The sequence below is a fragment of the Entelurus aequoreus genome, linkage group LG11 (assembly GCF_033978785.1).
Source record: "Entelurus aequoreus isolate RoL-2023_Sb linkage group LG11, RoL_Eaeq_v1.1, whole genome shotgun sequence".
NCBI lineage: Eukaryota > Metazoa > Chordata > Actinopteri > Syngnathiformes > Syngnathidae > Entelurus > Entelurus aequoreus.
This window is the reverse complement of record NC_084741.1, coordinates 55386626-55409005: the sequence shown is the minus strand read 5'-3', so window position 1 is coordinate 55409005 and position 22380 is coordinate 55386626. Positions and strand designations below refer to the sequence as shown.

Sequence of the window (22380 nt, the reverse complement as noted above, 5' to 3'; positions counted from 1 at the left end):
CTGATTTACTGCACATTCACGTAATCATGCTCTTATCTGTTTTCAAACAAGCAGGAGACATGAACCACTTTTTATGGCCATTTTAGAAGCAGTCGTGCAGTGCACCTTTTTTTTCTGCTGCTGAAGGTTCGTGGGAGGGAGGCTGCAAATATGAGCTGAAGACGTAAAAAATGCATGCTTTAAGAAGTTTTTATCATAGAGAATGTACGTTCGTACTACGTATTCTGTGTGAAATAACAAACGTGATTAAAACAATATTAAATGACACCAAAAAGCATCAATTTAATTTGTTTTAATCAGCCCCTTCAGCAGTTTTAAAATTATAAAAGGTTGTTGCTGAATAGATGATATTTCTAATATTTTTTATTTCTGACCGTCCAAATATGCTGAAACATACACGTAGAACGGATGATTCTCTGTCCATCGTGTGTCTTTGCAGCGCCAACATTCCTCTCTCACAGCCGCGTGTAGCACTGTCAGTTTGCGGGTCCTTTTTTAAACGTGCCAAATAAAACGCAAAATAGCGCTCCCAAAACGGTGATGAGTGTTGATAAATCACATTGCGTGTGCTGTGTAATATATTTCCCAATATTGTGGGCATTTTGATGGTATATTTTATATATACAGGTATATATATTTAGCATATTAATGAAGACAGAGACACAAAATGGATTGCGCGTCTTATTCTGCTCACTTAAGAGAGCAGAATAAGCTACCGTGGCGACACTTTGCACGTGTTTAGTTGATCAGTTTTGTGTGTGCTATCAAGTTTGTGTTTTCATGTTTTTAGTACATGCAAACCTTTAGTAAATCAGTCCCAGAATGTACAATATGTGATCAAAACAGCAATATCTTCTGTCAGAGCAAGATGCAAATGAGGACTGACACGTTTTATCACAAATATTTAAGTATTAAAGTGTTCCGAATGGTAAATTATAGTAACCAAATCTGGTATGATGTCGTGCAAGTTTGGCAGGTAGGAAGTTATTCAAACACAAACACAGTTAAGAGCTCTCTTTTTCCCACATGTTACACACTTTGGCCTTGACAATAATAGCGCTATGCGTCACATCCGACCCAACTGCTCTAACAAATACACATATCTCGGAAAATTGTTCCTATCAATTATAGTAAACATGTTGGGATCAGGGATACAAATTGCACAGTTCACCAAGCTTTAATGTGCAGCTCTCACGGTAGTTTCTAACAACCTGATAAATGACAATGATGTTTTTGTGTTGTGGACTTGGTGTTTGTTGTCTGTTTGGCACCCAAATTACATAATATACCCTTGATTGGGAGCAATGGGAAAGTCCAGGGAACTCTGTGAATAATTAACTTTTAAAAGCATTTTTTAACAACTGCAGCATTCTAGATCTTCGATTTAATCAATGGTAATATAGTATTAGTTATTTAGATGTGCCAAGGTCTGGAAAAGCGCCAAAACTGTCAACCTCAGATGAGGAAAATCATTTAGGTTGTTCAGAAACAACAAACTGCTGGAACCTTAACCCAATTGAAAAATTATGGACTATGCTTAAAAGCCAGGTTTGTGCCAGAAAATTAGCCAATTTAAATGAAATGTACCAATGGTCAGATATCCAGCTAGGACTATGGCAGATGTTTGTTGGGGACTACAAAATGCATGCGGTCCAAATACAACTTTCAATGCAACGTCTAACCAAATAGTGGGAGTGTGTAAATATTTAAACCTGTTTGTATAATTTTGGCTCGGTGCAAATTATATAATTAAAACAGAAATGATTAAAATCATTGAAGCCGTACGTTGCATAATCATCTCAACTTACAAAAATAATGTTTTCAATAAATGATTAAGGACACAAAATAGGTATTCTTTTTATTCTTATTAAATACCATATTCTTCTGACCGGAACTGTATGTATTGCTATCACATGCACCTGCTGTCTTTGCCTGCACATAAACTCATGTGTGTGTGTGTTTGATGTGAATTCTGCAGCTGTAATAGACAATATGAATGTTGATGTCAATTGTACATTACTAAATAACAGAATGGAGGAATGCTATTATTAGCAATAGCAAGATACTACAGATAATATATAGTAGGGATATCATCACAATAACTTGACAAACCACTGTATTTTGAAATCATCTGCTATTGTCATGTTATTCTTATCATATCATTTCTGTTCATGATCCTCAAGCTTATTGCAGAATAATCCCATTATTTGTGTGTTTAAAAAACAGTGTACTACAAGCGTCATCTTTCTTGTCCAAAGAAAAACTGAGGAGGGGTACACATTAGAATGTGCTTCGTAAACATTGTAGAGGAATGAAGCTGGAAACTTAGAAGTAGAAAATAACTTACAAAATTCAGGAATGAACTTGCAAAACAAACAAACCTGAAAATAATTGATCAGTTCTTTAAAATAGGTAACGTACATTTTGTAAAAGTTAAAAAGGATTTAGCAGTCAATGAACCTAACATAGGAGGCAATTTTTTTAATAAACATTTTAAAAAACGATCGTGTTTTTTGACTCTGTGACCTGTTCATCAATGAAGCTAACACGTGTTTTGTAAACGGTAAAGACAAATTAGTACTAAAATGACCTAAGAATATTTGTAAACAATTCAGTTATATACATAGGGATGGGTACCGAATTTGGTACTTTTGAAGGTACCGACCGAATTCCGTCTGTATTACTGAGTATCGATTCACCTAAATTTAAACGGTACCATATTTCGATATCTTTGTTGCACGTGACGTCACGTCCGGTTGCAGACTCGATTCCAACTCAATGTTGTATTTTTTCATTGCCAACAAACGTCATCACTGGTAAGGCTACGCTTTTCAAAAAGCGCTAGACCGATTGCTAATTTGCTACTGTTTAGCATTAGTGATTTTACATGGCGATTTCAACGCTTCCAAATGTGTTAATGAAAACTACAACTAAGATGCAATCAGCTGGTGTGCAATTGGTACAATACTTACAGTATAAGTATAAGTTGGTACAGTACAGTATAAGTTGGTAGGACCCAACAAAAGACAAAACTAGCACATTTAACTTAATGGCAAAGACTAATACTGACAAAGCGCTTTGAGTACCTTGTAGGTAGAAAAGCGTTACACAAGAATAATCCATTATTATTATTATTATAAAACCAAAACAGTTCCAATTTCCAGTACCCATTGTTGGTACTTTGTGTGTTCATATGGTAATAAACGTTAATTTGCATAATATTTTTTGTTAACTAACATTTATCACGGAACTGATAATGAGGACTCTGTTGAGTTTAATTTGCACGTATGCATTAATTTCACTCTGTCCTAAATGTGTAGTCAGGAAGTAGTCTTTGCCATTAAGTTGATTGTGTGAGTCACTCTAGCAGCCATTGTAAGCGAAGTGCATACATGGCAGCCATCTTAGCAGGGGCCACTTTGTCATTTAAGACAGTGCGTTGGATATTGAAAATAAATCATAACCTATTTATTTTCCATTAAAATGTCACGCACATTTTGTTATTGTCAACAAAAAACATGCTAGCTTTACACAAAACATAACACAAATATGAATTATATTATACATTATTATAATTACTCCCAGTTTCAATCGTAAATCATATCTTTATTTGGTGCCAGTCTTGTTTTTGTTGAGCCCTACAAAGTGTTCGCCTGGAAATATTGTACTTGTTTAGGGCTGTAACATTTCATCAATTAATCCGATTAAAAAATACTTTGATTTATTTTCTGTTATTTCGAATAATTGTTTAAGTAACTAAAAAATTGTTTTAAATCACATGGACTTCATGGAATGCCTGTAACTTTATATATGTGGATACAGTTTTTGCTCACGCTCATTGTCTGCAGTCTGCGTGGCGGCAAATTTTTTAAGTGCAATTTCAATGCTGATGATGTACATTTATTAGGAAAAAAAAAGAATTAAGGTTATGGAAAGCAGAAAAATCTTGTTTTTTTTAAACTATTTTCCGTAAAAATACTTATCAAGGCTATAAAGTGTATTACATGAGATTACTCGGTTAATTGCAAAACAATATTTACTTGAATATTCGAGTACTAAAATAATCAATAACTGCAACGCTAAATTTTTATACTTTAACGTGCATCTTAGTTGTATTTTTGATTGCCAAATTTGGAGGTGTTGAAATCGCCATGTAAAATCGGCAATGCTAATAAGTAGCATATATATGGCATATCCAATGTAAGTTTGCATTGAGCTAGCGCATTTTTTTTTAAAGTGGAGCCTTACTTTCGAACGCTTTCCAAAATGCATACTTGCTTTGTTGGCATGGACATTTGCAACATTTCACAGAGGCAGTTTGTTATGAATGAGCATGTTTGCCCGCCAGATGCTTGAGCCGAGACGCCAACCGGATGTCATGTGTAGCCAAGGTACTGGAAATTGGTACCGTTGGATTTTATGGGATTTGGTCAGACGAATTCGGTCAGTACCTAAGAAGGACACATTTTGTTTTTCATTTTCTTTGATGTCAAAGCTTTTACATGCCACTGAATTTGAAAGAGAATGAAAAAAAACACCCAGGATGTCATTATTTGTCGATTCCCATCATTCACGCCTTTCATCGGAAATCCATTGAACGAATCAGGACCATCCGCCACATGTTGTGTTTAATTTGCGAGACACATTGGAACTAAAATGTTTCCAAAATAAAACCCCGCTTACTTGCGTTTGTTGCAAAGAAGGAAATGAACACAAAAGGCTGTCAGGGCAACAGAGAACAGACCCCTCATGAACTGATTAGTATTGTTTTTCTTGCCTCTGTTGGCGTGTTGCAGGTGTCAGCAAACGGTCAGCATATCAAATAATTATGAATATGTTTTGAAGTCTTTCCATCAGCTTGCTCAGAGCTCATAAAGTAACTGTTTTCTGCTTCAAATTTTGGATTTATTTAGAGTTTTTATACTATATCTAACTTTGAATGTCCAAAGGTTCAACACCTCATTGTTCTGTTTGAACCCTATAATGTAGTGGTGTCCAAAGTATGGCCCGAGGGCTAATTTTTTAATGGCCCGCAGCCCATTTTGAAAATACTAATATAAAAAAACATAAAAATTGGAACTAAGGATAAAACAAGTTTCATATAACGAGAATATGTGGCAATGTTGACACCAATAACACAAAGCTGCGATGTAGGCCGTTTATTCTTCTTTAAAACTGTCTTTGCTCAAACAATAATAAGAAAATATAATAATAAACTTATAAATCTGAATTTGATCTGGAGATTTAAGCGTTGAAAGTAAAAATAAAATGCGTTGATATATGACTTGTTTTTAACCCTTTTATTAGTGCAGTCCTTTTGGATCTCTGAGATATTTAGTGTGTTTTATTTTAAACTGTCATTGTTAAAAAAAAAAAAACGAATTAAAAGCAATGTTGTTATGAATTATTTACCTATTCAAGGCTCCAATTATGTCATATTAAATGTTCCATTTTGAAAAATATTTTGGGGAAAATTTTGCACAGTTTGTTTTTGCTATTAAAAAAGGGTCTTCTTTGAGAAAAAAGGGCACAAAACATAAATAAATGAATAAAAAACACTTTATGGCAAAATATAGATCTGAAGTTGATTTATAGATATTTAGGTGTTGAAAGTAAAATATATATATTACTTATTACTTATCTTTAACATTTTGGGTTCACAGGACCTTTAACATTCACCGAAACTAAGGAAAGTCATAAGGGTTACGATATATTCTATTGGTTTTGAAAATGAAAAATATCAAAATAGCCGGTGCATGCTTTCATTTTTCAGTGTGCTCTCAGTGGAAAAAGTTTGGACACCCCTGCTATAGTGGCAGAAGGTTTCCTCGATAGCTTATCTATTTATTTTCTTTGCCCCGCTTCGAACGTTCCATTCCCACATTACCTGGCATGGAAATGTATTGGTCGACAAAACTTCCACATTCTCTGCCAAGCAACTGAATATCTGTCGTCTTCTTCCAGGGTGACCAGAAGTCACAGTCTGCTAGAGCCAAGAAGTCCACTGGAGGTGACGGCAAAGGCTCCCTGACCAGGATCTTCAAAATGGTAAAAAAAAAAAAAAAAAATTAAAAAAAAGGGAAATTTTCATCATTACTCCCTATAATCTTCTACATAAATGATTCTCAAACTGTGGTATGCATGCTCCATCTAGTGGTATGCCAAATAATCACTTGATTAAAGTACAGTGTTGTATTTTCCCATATTCAAACTCAGTGTTACTGTTTAAATTGAATGGCCAAACCTTTCAAATAAAACCTCTGCCTTGTTTTTAATGAATACTTAGGCCTACTATGCTGCTATATTTTCACATTGGTCATTATGGTGGTACTTGAGAGTGCCAAGTGTTTTCTGAGGTGGTACTTGGTGGAAATAGTTTGAGAACCACTGATCTCCATCCTGTCTGAAATTGCTTGAGAAATGATGGCGGTCCTGTCTTTTCTTCCCACCTCAGTGATGATAACAACAAAACAGTGAGTAACTAATCTGCTGCTCTTCAAAGTCAATAAGCTCAGTAGTCATCAAGTCCACAACTGATCCTCATGCATGCTATGCAAGCTTGATGCAAGTGCTGATCTAATCTTGCCGGAGATGCTGATCCACTTCTCATGGGATCATAGCTAACTGCCTGCATGGACAGCAATTTGATTATGCTGAGTCATCAACACGCATTTCTGCTGCTTTGGGTTATATGTATAATACCCGTATGGATTTGTATTAACTTAACATGCACGTTCTTGGACTTTGGGAAGAAACCGAAGTACCCAGAGGGAAACCACGCAAGCACGAGTTGAACATGAAAACGACTTGCACCACGTATTCAATATTCAATAGCCATATCTTACTCTATTGCAACATTATTTTTCTAAAACCATATTTTTGGCTTAAATTAAGCATTTTCTTGCATAAAAATGGCTAAATGAAGTAAAAATATCAATACTACAGTAGTATTGGACACTAGAGGAGACCAAACCAATTAGAGTGTCTGTTCAGTAACATGACTACTGATTGGCTCAGCCTTATACAAATTGATCAAATAAACTGCCCCAAAGAGTGCAAATGTAACTCAAGGGTGTTATTTCACCTCTAGAGGGCGCTAATACGTAATGCTTTAAAAAAAAAAGAGGGATTAATTTGTATAAGAAATGTGTCAATAAGTCCCTAAACCTGTCATGAAATATGGGCAATTTTTTGGCAAAATTAGGAAAATGGGAATACACGATAAAAATGATCAACATTTAACCGACAGTAGAGCTTTAAGTACTATCGTTATATCGTAATAACTCATGTCCACGACACATTCTTGCGGTGTTCCGCAAATTTGCCAGCGAAAAAGTGTCCTCAGCGCAATGTAGACTCCTCACTAGAGTGGTAGTGGCTAACGTCCCTCCACAGTGTAGCTTTTAAAGCACCAATCCTCGCCTCCATGGTAGCAAATAAACTGTTTACGCAAGTATTATTATCATTGGAGAACAAGAAATGTAAATGGTAAATGGGTTATACTTGTATAGCGCTTTTCTACCTTCAAGGTACTCAAAGCGCTTTGACACTATTTCGACATTCACACACTGATGGCGGGAGCTGCCATGCAAGGCACTTACCACGACCCATCAGGAGCAAGGGTGAAGTGTATTGCTCAAGAGACGTGACTAGCTTGGTAGAAGGTTGAGATCGAACCAGGAACCCTCAGGTTGCTGGCACGGCCACTCTCCCAACTTCGCCACGCCGTCCCAATAGAAATAGCTAAACCCAATACACAGCGAAGGAGGACACAAAAAAAGCAAAGCTAACCGCTCAGCTAGAGCTCTTGAATGTAAACAGAGGTGGGTGGATTGATACAAGTAACGATGCCAAGTATAGTATCGGTAGATGTTCGATATTTTTTTGTCGTTTTTGCTATTGTTTACAAACTCAAGAAACAAGAGAAAATGGTTGTTTTTGCATTTGTTTCGTATTTTTGCACTATCAACTCTTAATTTTCCTGAGGGAACTCTCCTGAAGGAATCAATAAAGTACTATCTATCTATCTATCTATCTATCTATCTATCTATCTATCTATCTATCTATCTATCTATCTATCTATCTATCTATCTATCTATCTATCTATCTATCTATCTATCTATCTATCTATCTATCTATCTATCTGTCTATTTTATTATAAATTTTGTATTTTAAAAAGAGAACAGGCACATGATTTAAATATATTAATTTATATTGGTACACATCCATTGTTTATGTTGGACTATATTGTAGTTGTGTTCTAAAGTTTAATAAAGTAATTATTCTAAAAAATGTTATGTATGAACTGCCCGTGTAACTACTTGGTATTTGATCGATACCCACATTTGTAGTATCCCCTAGAAAACTAATTTAAAGTATTGAAACAACAGAAGAATAAGTGCTTATTACTTTTTAACAGAATTGTAGATATAATCATTTTACTAGAGATAGTAATCAGATGTTAACATAAATGAAAAAGTAGATAAACACAGTAATGCCTTTAATATCATTTATATAGCAAAAAATATACTTTGATATATAAAGTTATTGCAAGAGGCTGCAGTATATATCACGATACAGATGTTGGGCCTTATTGCCCCATTGTCTCCTTCAAACAAAGAATCTTCATTGTCAATTGTCCAATCACGCAAAATTACGACGAAAGAATGGACAGAACGTTCGTCTCTCACACTGTACTCTCCAGCCAATTTCCCAAGCTCAGGGAAAGAGTGGCCTACGGTATTGGTAGGATTGTTTTAATTACTAATGGAGTGGAGAAAAGGTACAATTTGGAAAAATGACATGAAACTACTTACAATCATTTTTTAAGGGGAGATAGAGATGGTTTACAGGTGTAACCATTAGAAAGACTATTGAGTGACTATCATTTTGATAACATGTGTTATTGTTACTGTTTGCATTGACAAACCCTTTTAAATATTTTGTTAACGTTCCCTCAGTTTCAAATGATAACCATAATAAAGAACATGATTATACGATGTGGAAGCAATACACTATCACAAAATATGCAATTTAATGTATTGGTGGTATACAGCCCTCCATCTGCATGCGTTGGAACGCTATGCGAAGACTTAGATGTACTGTTTAAGAATTTTAAGAATAACAGTGAAGTACTTGTCTTCGGAGACTTTAACTTAAACTGGCTAGACAAACACTGCAGAAAAAAACTAAAAGACCTCACATCTAAACATGACTTTAGTCAGAAGATAGAAACCCCCACACGTATCACTAAAAACACTCAGACACTAATTGATTTAATCTTCACAAACAAGCCTGACAGAATCGTAAAAACGTACAATCTAGTCACCGGCTTGTCAGACCATAATCTGACATTAGCTGCAAGAAAACTCACAAAGACACGTCTGACAAGGTTTAAAATTAAGATCAGAAAACTTTTAAACTTGAGATCCCTCGCCAATCAACAACTGCTTTTGAAAACGAATTGAAGGGTATTAATTGGGACGAGCTCCAACAACATGACCAAGTACACGCCTGTTGTAATCAGCTAATGTCTACTATCGGACGCATTATTGATAAATTTATTAGAAAGCGAAAAAAATCCCACAGAAAATTTCAATTACAATGGATTAATGATGATATCCGGAAATTAGTGAAAAAAGAGAGATTATGCCTTAAAAACTTTTGTCAAAACTCGTAGTGACACTGATTGGAAAATATTTAAAGGCTTGCGTAATCAAGTAGTTAAACAGCTCAGAATGTCCCAATCAAACTACTACATCCACATGCTATTAGAGGCCAAAGGAAATGGCAAAATGATCTGGAAACTACTACACAGCCTATTAAACCCAGAGGGTAACACCACCCAAACCCAATATAAACTTAAAGTAGGAGACAAAATCATTACTGATTGTACACAAGTCTCAAATGAGTTCAATAAATTCTTTATAGAATCTGTCAAAAACCTTTCCTCGGGTTTCTCTTGTAGGACAAACAACAGACATACCTAATTTCAGCTCAAGGAGGTTAGTCAGACAACTGTCCTAAATGTCATACATGACCTAAACACCACATACTCAAAGGATATTTATAACCTAGACACAGCTTTTCTTAAAAAATATAGCGGCATCCTTATACAGCCTCTTAGCCATCTTATTAATATTTCCATTAAAACTGGGCAATTCCCAGATGGATGGAAAACTGCACAGGTAATACCACTTTTAAAATCTGGTGATGCTGGAATGACATCTAACTATAGACCTATCAGCCTTCTTCCAGTTTTATCTAAAGTCCTGGAGAAGATTGTTTCGGAACAACTAATGCACCACCTTGAGACAAATCACTATTTGACTCCCCTACAATTCGGATTCAGACGTAACCATTCTACAGAATATGCCACTTCAAACATTCTCTTGACAAAGGACAGGTGGTTGGTGCAGTATTTCTAGACTTAAAAAAAGCATTTGATACAGTCAATCATGACATTTTAATTTCAAAACTAACTAAATTCAATTTATCTAAACAGTCATTGTCCTGGTTTGAGTCATATCTAAAGGGCAGTGACTATGTGTCACCATTAATAATGTGAGATCTTCCTTCCGCAAAATAGAAACAGGGATACCTCAGGGTAGTGTCTTGGGACCTATACTATTCAGTCTATACATCAATGACCTACCAGATGTATGCACAGATATAGATTTACAGATGTATGCGGATGACACAGTTGTATATACATCAGGTAAGACCTGTACTCTAGTTGCTGAGAAGTTAAATGCTCAATTAGACAAAATACCATCTTGGCTGGAGTCATCCTGTTTAACCCTAAACACTAAAAAGACTAACTGTGTCTGCTTCTCCATAAAAAAGCTACCTCAAACAAACCTGAATATAAAAATTCATGAGGAGGTCATTGAACAAGTACCTGAAGTCAAATATTTGGGCATAATCATAGACTATCAGCTGAATTTTAAAAGTCACATTAAGAAAATGTGTAAAACCCTGAAGGCAAACCTAGGCTGTTTTAAGATTATAAGACACTGCTTAACTCTTAGCTGTGCTTTTAATTTTATGAATGCAATGATTCTGTCACACATATCTTATGGCTTAACCACATGGTCCCAGGCACACCAGTCATCAATCAAGACCATTGAGTGTCTTTATAACCGCACCTTGAAAGTTCTAGACAAGAAGAGTATACGATATCATCATTGCCAAATTTTAACCAAATACAATATTTTAAGTTTTACCAATTTTATTTTGTTACACACAGTCAAACTGGTTTTTAAATGCTTGTATAACTCTGCTCCCCAATTGCTCTGCAAGGCAATTACAAGACTGCAAAGTGGTACCAGATCTACCACCCGAGCAATGTCAAAAGGCAACTGTTGTGTTCCATTCCGTAGAACATCTTTTGCCCAGACTGCCTTTTCAATAAAAGGACCACAACTATGGAACTCTTTACCGGACACTTTGAAAAGTATACCTGCACTTGTCACTTTCAAAAAACAAACAAAATTATGGCTAGTTGAGCAACAATCGTGTTCCCATGTTTAGTTTTTACTCATTTTTACTAATTGGTTTTTTATCTAGTCTGCACTTTGTCTGTGTTATTATTATTATTATTGGCTTTTATCTAGTTTGCACTTTGTCTGTGTTATTACTATTATCATTATTATCAACTCATTCTATTTTTTATTTTCCTATTTTAATGATGTTGGATCTGTGTTGTAGTTGTTGTTGGGGACAAGTGTTGTAAATTAGCTTTGGCTACAAACACTGTGATGCATGCATCGGATAACTGTTTCAGATGTCTATGTTTTTGTATCTGTCCCTTTTTCAAATAAACCTCTATAATAATAATAATACCACAGTAGTTAACATGCGATCTGGGGCCGTATTTATCAAACGTCTTAGAGTGCCATTTTACACTTAAGTCCTGAGAATTTGCAAAATGTAGTCCTACTCTCAAACTTAAGAATAAAAGTTATTCATCAACTTTCTTAAGTCTAAGAATCACTCCTACTCTCCACGATATTTAAGAGACCTTCAGAGGTGTCTTAAATGGTTAGGAGTTGCCAGCAGGGGATGGCACTGAGGTGAGAGAGACGTGCGCGAACGTTCAGGGAGGGAAGGATGTCCTGGCTTTGTTTGATGACGAGCAGCTGATCAAACGGTATCGTTTAGACAGAGCGGGTATTATTTTTGTCACAGATTTAATAATTTTCGATTCTTTGTTGATTTCTGCATGTGGCTGCAGTGGGCTAATATATATAGAGCCACCCACACCAGTTTCAAATTAGTTGCCTAATTAATGAATTGGAAATAAAATGTTATGAGAGTAGCGTACGTGTGTGTGTGGCCCTTTAATAGGTGACAGCATGTGAGGTGAGTGACGTCAGTGAGTGTGTGGGCGAGAGAAGAGATGAGGGAACGGTAGCGTGAGTGCGGGCGGGGACTAGTTTGTTTTGTATTATTTTGTAGTTTATTGTCAAAATATACACTCCCATTGTCCACTTAAATATTTCTAAGATATTTCTTTATTCTTAGACAAGGGATTCCCTTCCGTGATTGGTCATTTCTATGGACACAGAAATGACGTCACCTAAAATTCTGTTTACGGCACATTGTAATGTCGTAATTCAGCTCTGAGTGTGACACTTAAGATTCAGTCCTACACTTCGCTGAAAGTGTGAGTAAGACGCTTGATAACTAACTTTTAAGTGCAGCTTTCAGCGAATAATTTATTTACTCTTAAGTCAACTCTTAAGAGACTTCTTAGGAGTCATTCTAAGAAGCTTGATAAATACGGCCCCTGATTTCCAAAAGACGACGATTAAAAACAGCCACAAACGGACCAGGGGCCGTGTTTATCAAGCTTCTTAGAATTACTCCTAAGAAGTCTGCTAAAAGTTGACTTATGAGTAAAGAAATTCTTTGCTGAAAGCTGCACTTAAAAGTTAGTTATGAAGCGTCTTACTCACACTTTCAGCGAAGTGTAGGACTGAATCTTAAGTGTCACACTCAGAGCTGAATTACGACATTACTATGTGCCGTAAACGGAATTTTAGGTGACGTCATTTCTGTGTCCATAGAAATGACCAATCACGGAAGGGAATCCCTTGTCTAAGAATAAAGAAATATCTTACAAATATTTTAGTGTACAACGGGAGTGTATATTTTGACAATAAACTACAAAATAATACAAAAAAAACGTACATGTGTACCATCGATTGCCCCGACCACTCCAGGGAAGCCAGCTACCTGCATGAATGCAGTTTGCTTCTGCTGAATTATCCGGGGTGTAGTTGGAAAGTCAATGAAACGCATGACGAGGTGAGGAGCAGTAAGGGCCATTATTGTTTCCATAACAATTCTGCTTACTGATGGTTGTGATGGCCCCAAATCATCAGCGTTACACTGTTGCATTTTCCCAGTGGCAAGATATCGAAGCATTGTGATGACCTTTAGTTCTGTTGTGAAAGCTCTGCTGCGAGATGTTGCTGATGAGATGACGCCCCTTATTAAATCTGTGACAAAAATAATACCCGCTCTGTCTAAATGATACCGTTTGATCAGCTGCTCGTCATCAAACAAAGCCAGGACATCCTTCCGCTCCCTGAAAGTTTGCGCACGTCTCTCTCGCCTCAGTGCCATCCCCCGCTGGCAACTCCTAACCACTTAGGACACCTCTGAAAGTCTCTTAAATATCGTGGAGAGTAGGAGTGATTCTTAGACTTAAGAAAATTGATAAATAGCTTTTATTCTTAAGTTTGAGAATAGGACTACATTTTGCAAATTCTCAGGACTTAAGTGTAAAATGGCACTCTAAGACGCCTGATAAATACAACCCCAGACGCTACCGTTTCACTGAAGGACAACACTTCCTGCTCGCTATCGTTCATCAGCTGACGGGAGAAGCGATCGCGTTAATGAACTGACTTTTTTTTTTTTACATGTCTTTATTACATGCATTCAATTATTGTGACATGATTTTGACCCCAAAAAGGGACAAGCAGTAGAAAATGGATGGGTGGATGGATTTTGACGTGTCGGGTTATTTGTAGTCTTTTAGTCTATTTCCTTCCGTATATAAAATCTTCCGTCAAATGTCCTTCCGAAACCCCCCGTGAAGAACATCACTGTCGTAAGGCTTTTGTACTGTTACATTTCCAATGTCAAATGTTAATTACTCAGCCAATCATTGCACTCAAATTACTTTCGTGCTCGCTAAAAGTGGAGTTAAATTTCCCAGAGGGTCGCTCACCTGGAGATACTAAATTGTTGTTGCTAAGATACCAGAAGGCACGACAAAATTATGCAATGTGTCTAATTAGCATTGAGTCGCTAACATCACACTATCAATTACGTCTGAGTTTTATGCAGACTTCTTTGTCCAAATGGGACTATGGCAACTTTTAATTACCACTTGAATATGTTTTGATGCATTTTCTTTGTTCTATTTATAGCCAAAAGTTGTTGTTTTTTCCTTTCCAGCCAATCAAAATATGGATTATCTCTACAAGCAATCCATACTGAGTGGTTTCCTCATTTGCATAATCCTTACAGACACAATCCTCTACACTGTCAAACTTTTTAATCTAAATGAAAAAAAAACGTGTGTGTAGAAAAGAATATTCCAAGAGACTTTCCTGTGATAAACACCGAAGCTGAAACAACCAGGAAGTGTGATATTTTGGCATGTGTGGATAATGAAATAAATACGGCAATTAGAATAACAAGGTCTTTATAAAAATATTTTCTTTGGATTGGTTAATTTAAAAAATTGTTCAGTCTGATCTGATGCACTTCTTGTTGGAAAGCTTTAAAAAATCTAATCAATGAGTTTGGTGAAAATGAAGGCAAATTATTTTGTAAAAAATGTATGTTATTATGGCTTCCATTTATTTCAAACATGCCTACAGTAAAATAGGCTACATCACAAATGTCCATGTCCGAAAATGAGTGGGAAGAAGCAGAACATTTATAGAATTTTACAATACTTTTATTTTAGCTGATATGCAGTTAAGTTTATTTTAATATTACATTTATTTACAAATATGGCATCGGTATTTCAAAATAATAGTTTTTTGTTAAACTTAAAATGTGACGTTTTGATTTGATTTCTTGTTTGTCAGGGATATGTGGCTCTTAAACCACTATTGGTAACAACTGGCTGTTAGGGGCATTCTTATATGGTTTGGCTTAAATTGTTTCACATTTTGTTCAAACAGCTTAAATTTTTCATATTTAACTTTCATCAAGATTTTTATTTTCAAGCAAATTTCAGCTGCGATAGCGACCCTGTAACAAATATATGCATACTATTGCGGCTGAATTTGAGTGGTTTTATTTTGTTATTTCACATTACGCCTACATATACAGCAAAACAGGAATAACATGTTTTTTTTTTTTAAATTGCACTTAGTGTCAGAGTGCATCAGCAGTGTGTTAGGTACCACAGGAAATAGTGAGTCTTCATTTGTGCTTGTTTGTTAGGACATTACTACAGCATCTAGTAATGGATGCATAATACAGACGAACATTAAAAATCCACATTTTTAGCCACACTTTCACCAGAATGTTTTTTATTCAGTATGTAGCACCTTTCAGGCTCCAATGCACTCACAACGTCGCTAGCCAGCAGCCACAACAATAACAACACAACACTTCCTCATTATACAACAATAGCATTCACAAACCCTTGAATTATCAGCATCAACATTACAACACAACAGACACCTTTTGCATGTTCTGCTATGCTCTACTTCTACAATAATTAAGACATGTTTTTGTGTGTTTTCGTCATTTTATATGTGTTACTAACTTAATGTATGGTATTGAACATATACATTACTACTTCTTCCAACTCGAATGTGGCAACATTCCATAAGTATTAAAAAAGGTATTGTTTTTTTAATTTTGTTTTTTACACACATTTTTATATTTTCCATTTTTTAAGTAGGAATCCAGACATGCTCCCCTTTAGAATTAATAATTAATAGAATTAATCCCCTGCATCTGCGCATAGGTATGAATTTAAGGAATGCAGAAATGGAATCGCGCATCGAGTAATTTTTTCACATGAGTACACTTGTTACTACCATTGTTACTGTGTTAAATAATGATAAAACATATATATTTTGTCATTTGATATACATTTTTCACACTACAAACGACCAAGGGCCTGATTTCCTAAGATCAAAATACCTCACGCTAAACAGCGTGTGCAATCTATAAAATAGCGTGTACTATTAGTGGGTGTGTTGCGTGTGATCTACTAAGACTGCGTGTGCAATTGAAAAGTAGCGCAGACCGCCTTATTCAAATGAGCTTTTTGCGTGTATTATACGGGGCATCGCCACAGAAACGCTGATTTACTGCACATTCATGGCGTTTTCAAACATGCAGGAGACATGTACCACTTTTTAGGGGCTTTTAGAAGCAGTATATCTATTTTTAGGAACACTAATACAAAACCTCACAATAATGTCTGAATGCTAAAAACATTATGACAGACCGCCTTAAAAAACGGAATGGAATTTAAAATTTTTTTACTGAATGAGACACCCAGAATGTGGGATTTACAATTTTAACTATGAACGATAAAACACTGAATATTGACAACATATTTACGTCACACCCCCTCTCGATCGACATATTTTACAATAAAGTGAAACGCAACAAAAATGTGACAAACACAGTGAAATATGAACGCTAAAGGTAAAAAAAAAAAAAACCCACCTACTATCGGATATGTTTGTTATATCACTAAGCTGTAGAACTTTCTTTTAAAAATCTCCTTTCGCATCTGTCCCTGACACGCGCATTTCAGGTTGGCCGCTCTGGAAACACTCTGTGGAAACACTCCCCACCCACACTGCTTGGTACCTCGTCTGAGCTGCCGTGACTCAGATTACCATACTAACTAATTAGATGACCATAGTAACTAGTATATCATGCAAAAGTGCAGATTCCAACCATTGAAATACTTTGTATAGGTTAAGACTTGCGGTCATTTGAAAACATCACGACACATCATAATGGCAGCTACAGTTTCCATATTAAAGGTGTAAAAAAATTATTTGGGAATGTCCGGCGGGCCAGATTAATAAGCTTAACGGGTCTTAATTTGCCCAGGTCTGCTATAGGATATATGTTAGTAGTATATATTCTATGTAAAAAAACAAAAGTCATTAAAAGAATAAATGACACCAATACGCATCAATGAATTTCTAGCAGCTATGAAATGATAAAATGACGATATGTGTAATATTTTTCTATTTCCGACCATCCGGAGATGTTAAAACATACACGTAGGACGGAAGATGTCTGTCCATTGTGTCCTTGCAGCTCACGCATTCCTCTCTCAAAGCCGTGTGCGTAGCTGTGTCAGTTTGCGCGTCCTTACCAAAAGTGCTAAATAAAATGCAAAATAATGCTGCTAAGATGGTGGTGAGTGTTGATAAATCACATCGCCTGTGCCAAATAATTATATTTTCATCCTCCCCTCACAGTATTGTGTGTGTTTGGATGATCAGCGTCTATTCTGCATATGAATGAAGACAGATTCGTAAAGTGGATTGCACATTTTGTTCTGCTCACTTAAGAGTCGTAATCTATTTAGCACACATTTGCTAGATCAGCTTTGAGTGTGCTATTGTTTGCGTGTTTTTAGTACCAGAATCCCAAATGTAGGATTTAGTAGCCTACGGGTTTGTTTTTTTTAAACCAAAAGTGCTCCCAGCATGCATTGCAGCACATGATTTTTGACTTAGAGGATTTAGTGATAAATAAAATAAATGATAAATGGGTTATACTTGTATAGCGCTTTTCTACCTTCAAGGTACTCAAAGCGCTTTGACAGTATTTCCACATTTACCCATTCACACACACATTCACACACTGATGGCGGGAGCTGCCATGCAAGGCGCTAACCAGCAGCCATCAGAGGCAAAGGGTGAAGTGTCTTGCCCAAGGACACAACGGACGTGACTAGGAAGGTAGAAGGTGGGGATTGAACCCCAGTAACCAGCAACACTCCGATTGCTGGCACAGCCACTCTACCAACTTCGCCACGAAAAGATTGTACTCACGTGAGAGTCCTTTAATGCGCAATTACATTTCTACAGTCCATGGATTCATACGCGTGCACAAATGCAGGGGGAGCATATTTCGCCAGAACACTGGCACCATTTTTCAACCATCCCTTTGGTACTAGTATGTTTTAAAATATTACCAATACCCATCCTTAGTCAGACCGAGTTCGGTAATTTTATAGGTAGCGAACAAATTGCGTAGGTACTACTTGGTACTGAATCCCATTTGATCAAACAGTACCATATTTCGAGACAAACCGCCTCTAGGTAATGTTGCAATTGTTCATGCCAACTGGTATGCCTGACAGAAAGCACTCAAAAGTAGTAGGTTCCACTTTTACAACTGCGCTAACTCGATGCCAATTTACATTAGATATGCCATACACATGCGACCGATTAGCATTCATTCATTTCATTTCATTTATTCATTTATTTCAGGCAATGACATTAAAAAAAAAAGTACAATGCAGACAACACGTAATGATATAAATGAATATAATGTAATGTACATGTCAGCATGATGATCCAGTTTTGCCTGAAAGGGAGTGGGAAGAAGATCATTTATTTAGTCCCACCCCCAATTCTCAATTCAGTGATTAATACATTGAGTTTCACTGTTACTTTGTTTAAGGATTATAATACAAATGTTGTATCATGGTGGCATTACCACAGGTAACAATCATTATTACACTGGAACAATAATTTGTATCAACAATGTAGGAATAATGAATATACCAACAATGGTAAGAGACAAAATACCAACAATGGTAATACACAACATAGCAATAATGGTAAGGAAACATTGCGGACATGTTAACACTTTGAGACAGAGTACAACGGCAGGTCAAATTAAAGACCCTCATCTCTATATTTGAACCAGACCCCATGTTTGTATAATAGCTTAAATCGATTAATAGTTTGGCTTTGCTTGTGTTGTAAGTCCAGTTTGTTCCATAGTTTTACTCCGCATACAGACACACAGCATTAGTGGTTTCAACACCTCCAAATTAGGTAATGAAAACTACAACTACGAAAGCTAGTGTGTAATAAGTACATTACTTGGAGTACAAACACATTGTAGAGCGCAACAAAAGACTGGATTCAGCTTAACAACAAACCGAAATGAATGCATACATGCAAATGAGACTCAGATGTGTACGAAAACAAGATATTAACATTAGTGTCAGCTCACTGTTTTTATTATTGAACAAATGCACATTAATTACCACGTAAATGTGCATTTGAATGTGAGAAAATGAGTACCGTTATCAATGAGCAGGTACTGGGAATGGTACTGTGTGAAATCCCTAGTGCTGACTATCGGGCCAGATGCATCATTTTAACACTGCAGTGCAGAAGCAGATCCATTATTGCTTGCATCTACCGTATTTTTCGGACTATAAGTCACAGTTTTTTGCGACTTATACTCAGGAGCGACTTATGTGTGAAATTATTAACACATTACCGTAAAATATCAAATAATATTATTTTGTTCATTCATGTAAGAGACTAGACCAGGGGTAGGGAACCTACGGCTCTCCAGCCAGATGTGGCTCTTTTGATGACTGCATCTGGCACTCAGATAAATCTTAGCTGACATTGCTTAACAGGATCATTAATGAATAATTACACTGGTAATCACAGTGTTAAAAATAACGTTCAAAATATAAAACATTCTCATGCATTTTAATCCATCCATACGTTTTCTACTGCACCTGTTCAAGAAGTCGCATAAATGGTAAGAAGTATTTTATTTATTATTGGTTAGCTTCAGAATAACAATGTTATTAAAAAGAATAAGAGGCTTATTGTACTCTAAAAATGTTGGTCTTACTTAAACGCATTTAGTTGTATTAAGTGTTAAAAAATATTATATGGCTCTCACGGAAATAGATTTGAAAAAATTTGTCTTTCATGGCTCTCTCAGCCAAAAAGGTTCCCGACCCCTGGACTAGACGTATAAGATTTCATGGGATTTAGCGATTAGGAGTGACAGATTGTGTGGTAAACGTATAGCATGTTCTGTATGTTATAGTTATTTGAATGACTCATACCATAATATGTTGCGTTAATATACCAGGCACGTTCTCAGTTGGTTATTTATGCGTCATATAACGTACACTTATTCGGCCTGTTGTTCACTATTCTTTATTTATTTTAAATTGCCTTTCAAATGTCTATTCTTGGTGTTGGGTTTTATCAAATAAATGTCCCCAAAAAATGCGACTTATACTCCAGTGCGACTTATATATGTTTTTTTCCTTCTTTCTTATGCATTTTCGGCCGGTGCGACGTATACTCTGGAGCGACTTATACTCCGAAAAATAAGGTACTCACCAAATTGAATGTTTTTTTTTCTTGTTCGCAGGGAAGCCGCAGCTCTTCTCCAGCCAGACGCTGACGTTCCAAACATCGCTTAAAAAAAAAACCCCAACAACATTGTGGAAGAAAACCAAGCAAAACTTGCCACCATTAAAACTCACCTTTGACCTCGCTGCTGATAACACATTATTTTTGCTAAAACCCTTTCCATTGTTTGGGCCGTTGTCTGTGGGTCCCCTGAAGCCGCTCTAGTGCGTAGCCTGCCGGCTCTATGTGCTTACCTGTATGTCCTCGTCTCTAAAGTCTCTAAAACAAAAAAACACAAAGGTGGCTGAGCAGAATCCGACCTGGATTGTGAAAAGTAAAAGCCCAGAGCAATAATTTCTCATTAAATTGCCTGTTGTGGCTGTTTGTGGAGTGTGTGACCAGACCAGGCTGGTTCTGTTTGTACTGAGAGATTATTTGTCTCGTCACAAAGTCTTGTGTCCTGTCCCCAAACATCCATTTCTGTTTGGATACTCTGCTAATAATACTTTGAGTTACCTCCTGCATGTGTCCTTTAAGTGTGGTGTCATACATGTGTTTGTCTTCACGGCGTAAAGCGGAGTGGTTATGGACTGAAATGTTTCACATCTTTTTAAAGAGTTTGCTGCAAAGAACACTAAGATGAGTCATTTCTAATAGATTATTCAATTGTTTTGTCCCGTGAGATGACATGTTCTAATTTTCTTCTGGATGCGCTTCACTTGTCACTAATTTCCGCCTTGTCAGCACCTTTATCTGTCATGGTTCCCTTCTTGCCCGCCCCCAAAAAGCAAGTGCTGTTTCTTTTTCTTTTGGATAACTGAAACACAATTTCAAAAAAAGGTGCTATTTGACTAACACTGAAACGGTGTATGGTGCTTTTGTCAAAATTGGTCAGAGCAAAGCAGAACATATTTCTTCCACATGTAATAAAATGTGTCAGTAGCAGCTACGAGTGCGTCTCTCAGTCCACTTCCAAAGCATCCTTTGAATGAATGTAAGGATCTTCCTCGTTCTTATATGTGTAATAAAAGTGAGCTGCCACTTACCTGAAAATAAACAATTTGAAAGCCATACCCTTGCATGATGTGTTATTGTCAACATGAAGACTTTTCTGTGAATTCTCTGAATGCAATGTTTTTCTCCTATCGGTTGCAGTCCCACATTCACATGCACTCATCTTAGGCATGGATGCCATTTATCTGAATCATCGTCATCTGCAATCCCTTTGTGAGATAAGAACAAGTCTTTCTCTTTTTTGTGCGTTCTAAATAGTCAAACACAACAATGCTTTTTTGGGGGATGTGAAACAGTATGTCTGTAATGTAGGCACATTCATATTTACGCTATTTGCAGTATTTTGGTCATTTTAAACATTACCGGAACACAATTCCTGGGAACACTGATTTCACAGAGCACAGATCGCTATTTCCATCAACAACAACTACTACTAATCATGGCAGACTTTGTGAGAGCTAACAACTACAAATGATGATTCAGAACCTTATATTTTTGAGCCTGAGTGTACGGAGGATGAGCTACAATTTTAGAAGCCGAGTGCTAAGCAGATACAGCAAGTGGCACTACTGCTAAGTGCTACAAAAAAAGGAAATACAAAACTCCAGACATACCGTATTTCCTTGAATTGGCGCGGGGAATATGGTATTCGCATGCCTAGAATTACAGCCGGGTCAAACTCGTTTCGCAAAATAATTAGCGCATGCTTGGCACTTCCGCCGGGTCAAACATGAGTCATTAAATGACTCCCGCCTCCTGGTGGTAGAGGGCGCTAGTGATCCTTCTTGCGACTGCTGGTACTGCAGAAGACCTGTGCTGCAGAAGAAGACAACAGCAGCAATAGTGCGCAGCCATTTATTTTACCATGGAGGATTACATATCTAAAATAAAACAGTTTTCTAAACTGGACTTTCAATCGAAGCAGGAGGTAATACTTAAAAGG

General features: G+C 36.6%; 1 protein-coding gene across 5 annotated transcripts in view; it reads left to right on the top strand.

The window, feature by feature from the left end:
- LOC133660261 (myelin basic protein-like) overlaps window positions 1-21494 on the top strand; it is a 48251-nt gene extending 26757 nt beyond the window's left edge. For 3 of the 5 annotated variants that reach the window (XM_062063574.1, XM_062063573.1, XM_062063571.1), the window contains 2 exons: window positions 5965-6048; window positions 20443-21494. In XM_062063574.1, the coding sequence (XP_061919558.1) occupies window positions 5965-6048; window positions 20443-20475 (117 nt within the window). In that variant the 3' untranslated portion in view covers window positions 20476-21494. Of the gene's footprint in view, window positions 1-5964; window positions 6049-6454; window positions 6474-20442 lie in introns of all 5 variants that reach the window. The other 2 variants (XM_062063575.1, XM_062063572.1) reach the window with 1 other exon arrangement.
- The last annotated feature ends 886 nt before the right edge of the window (window positions 21495-22380 follow it).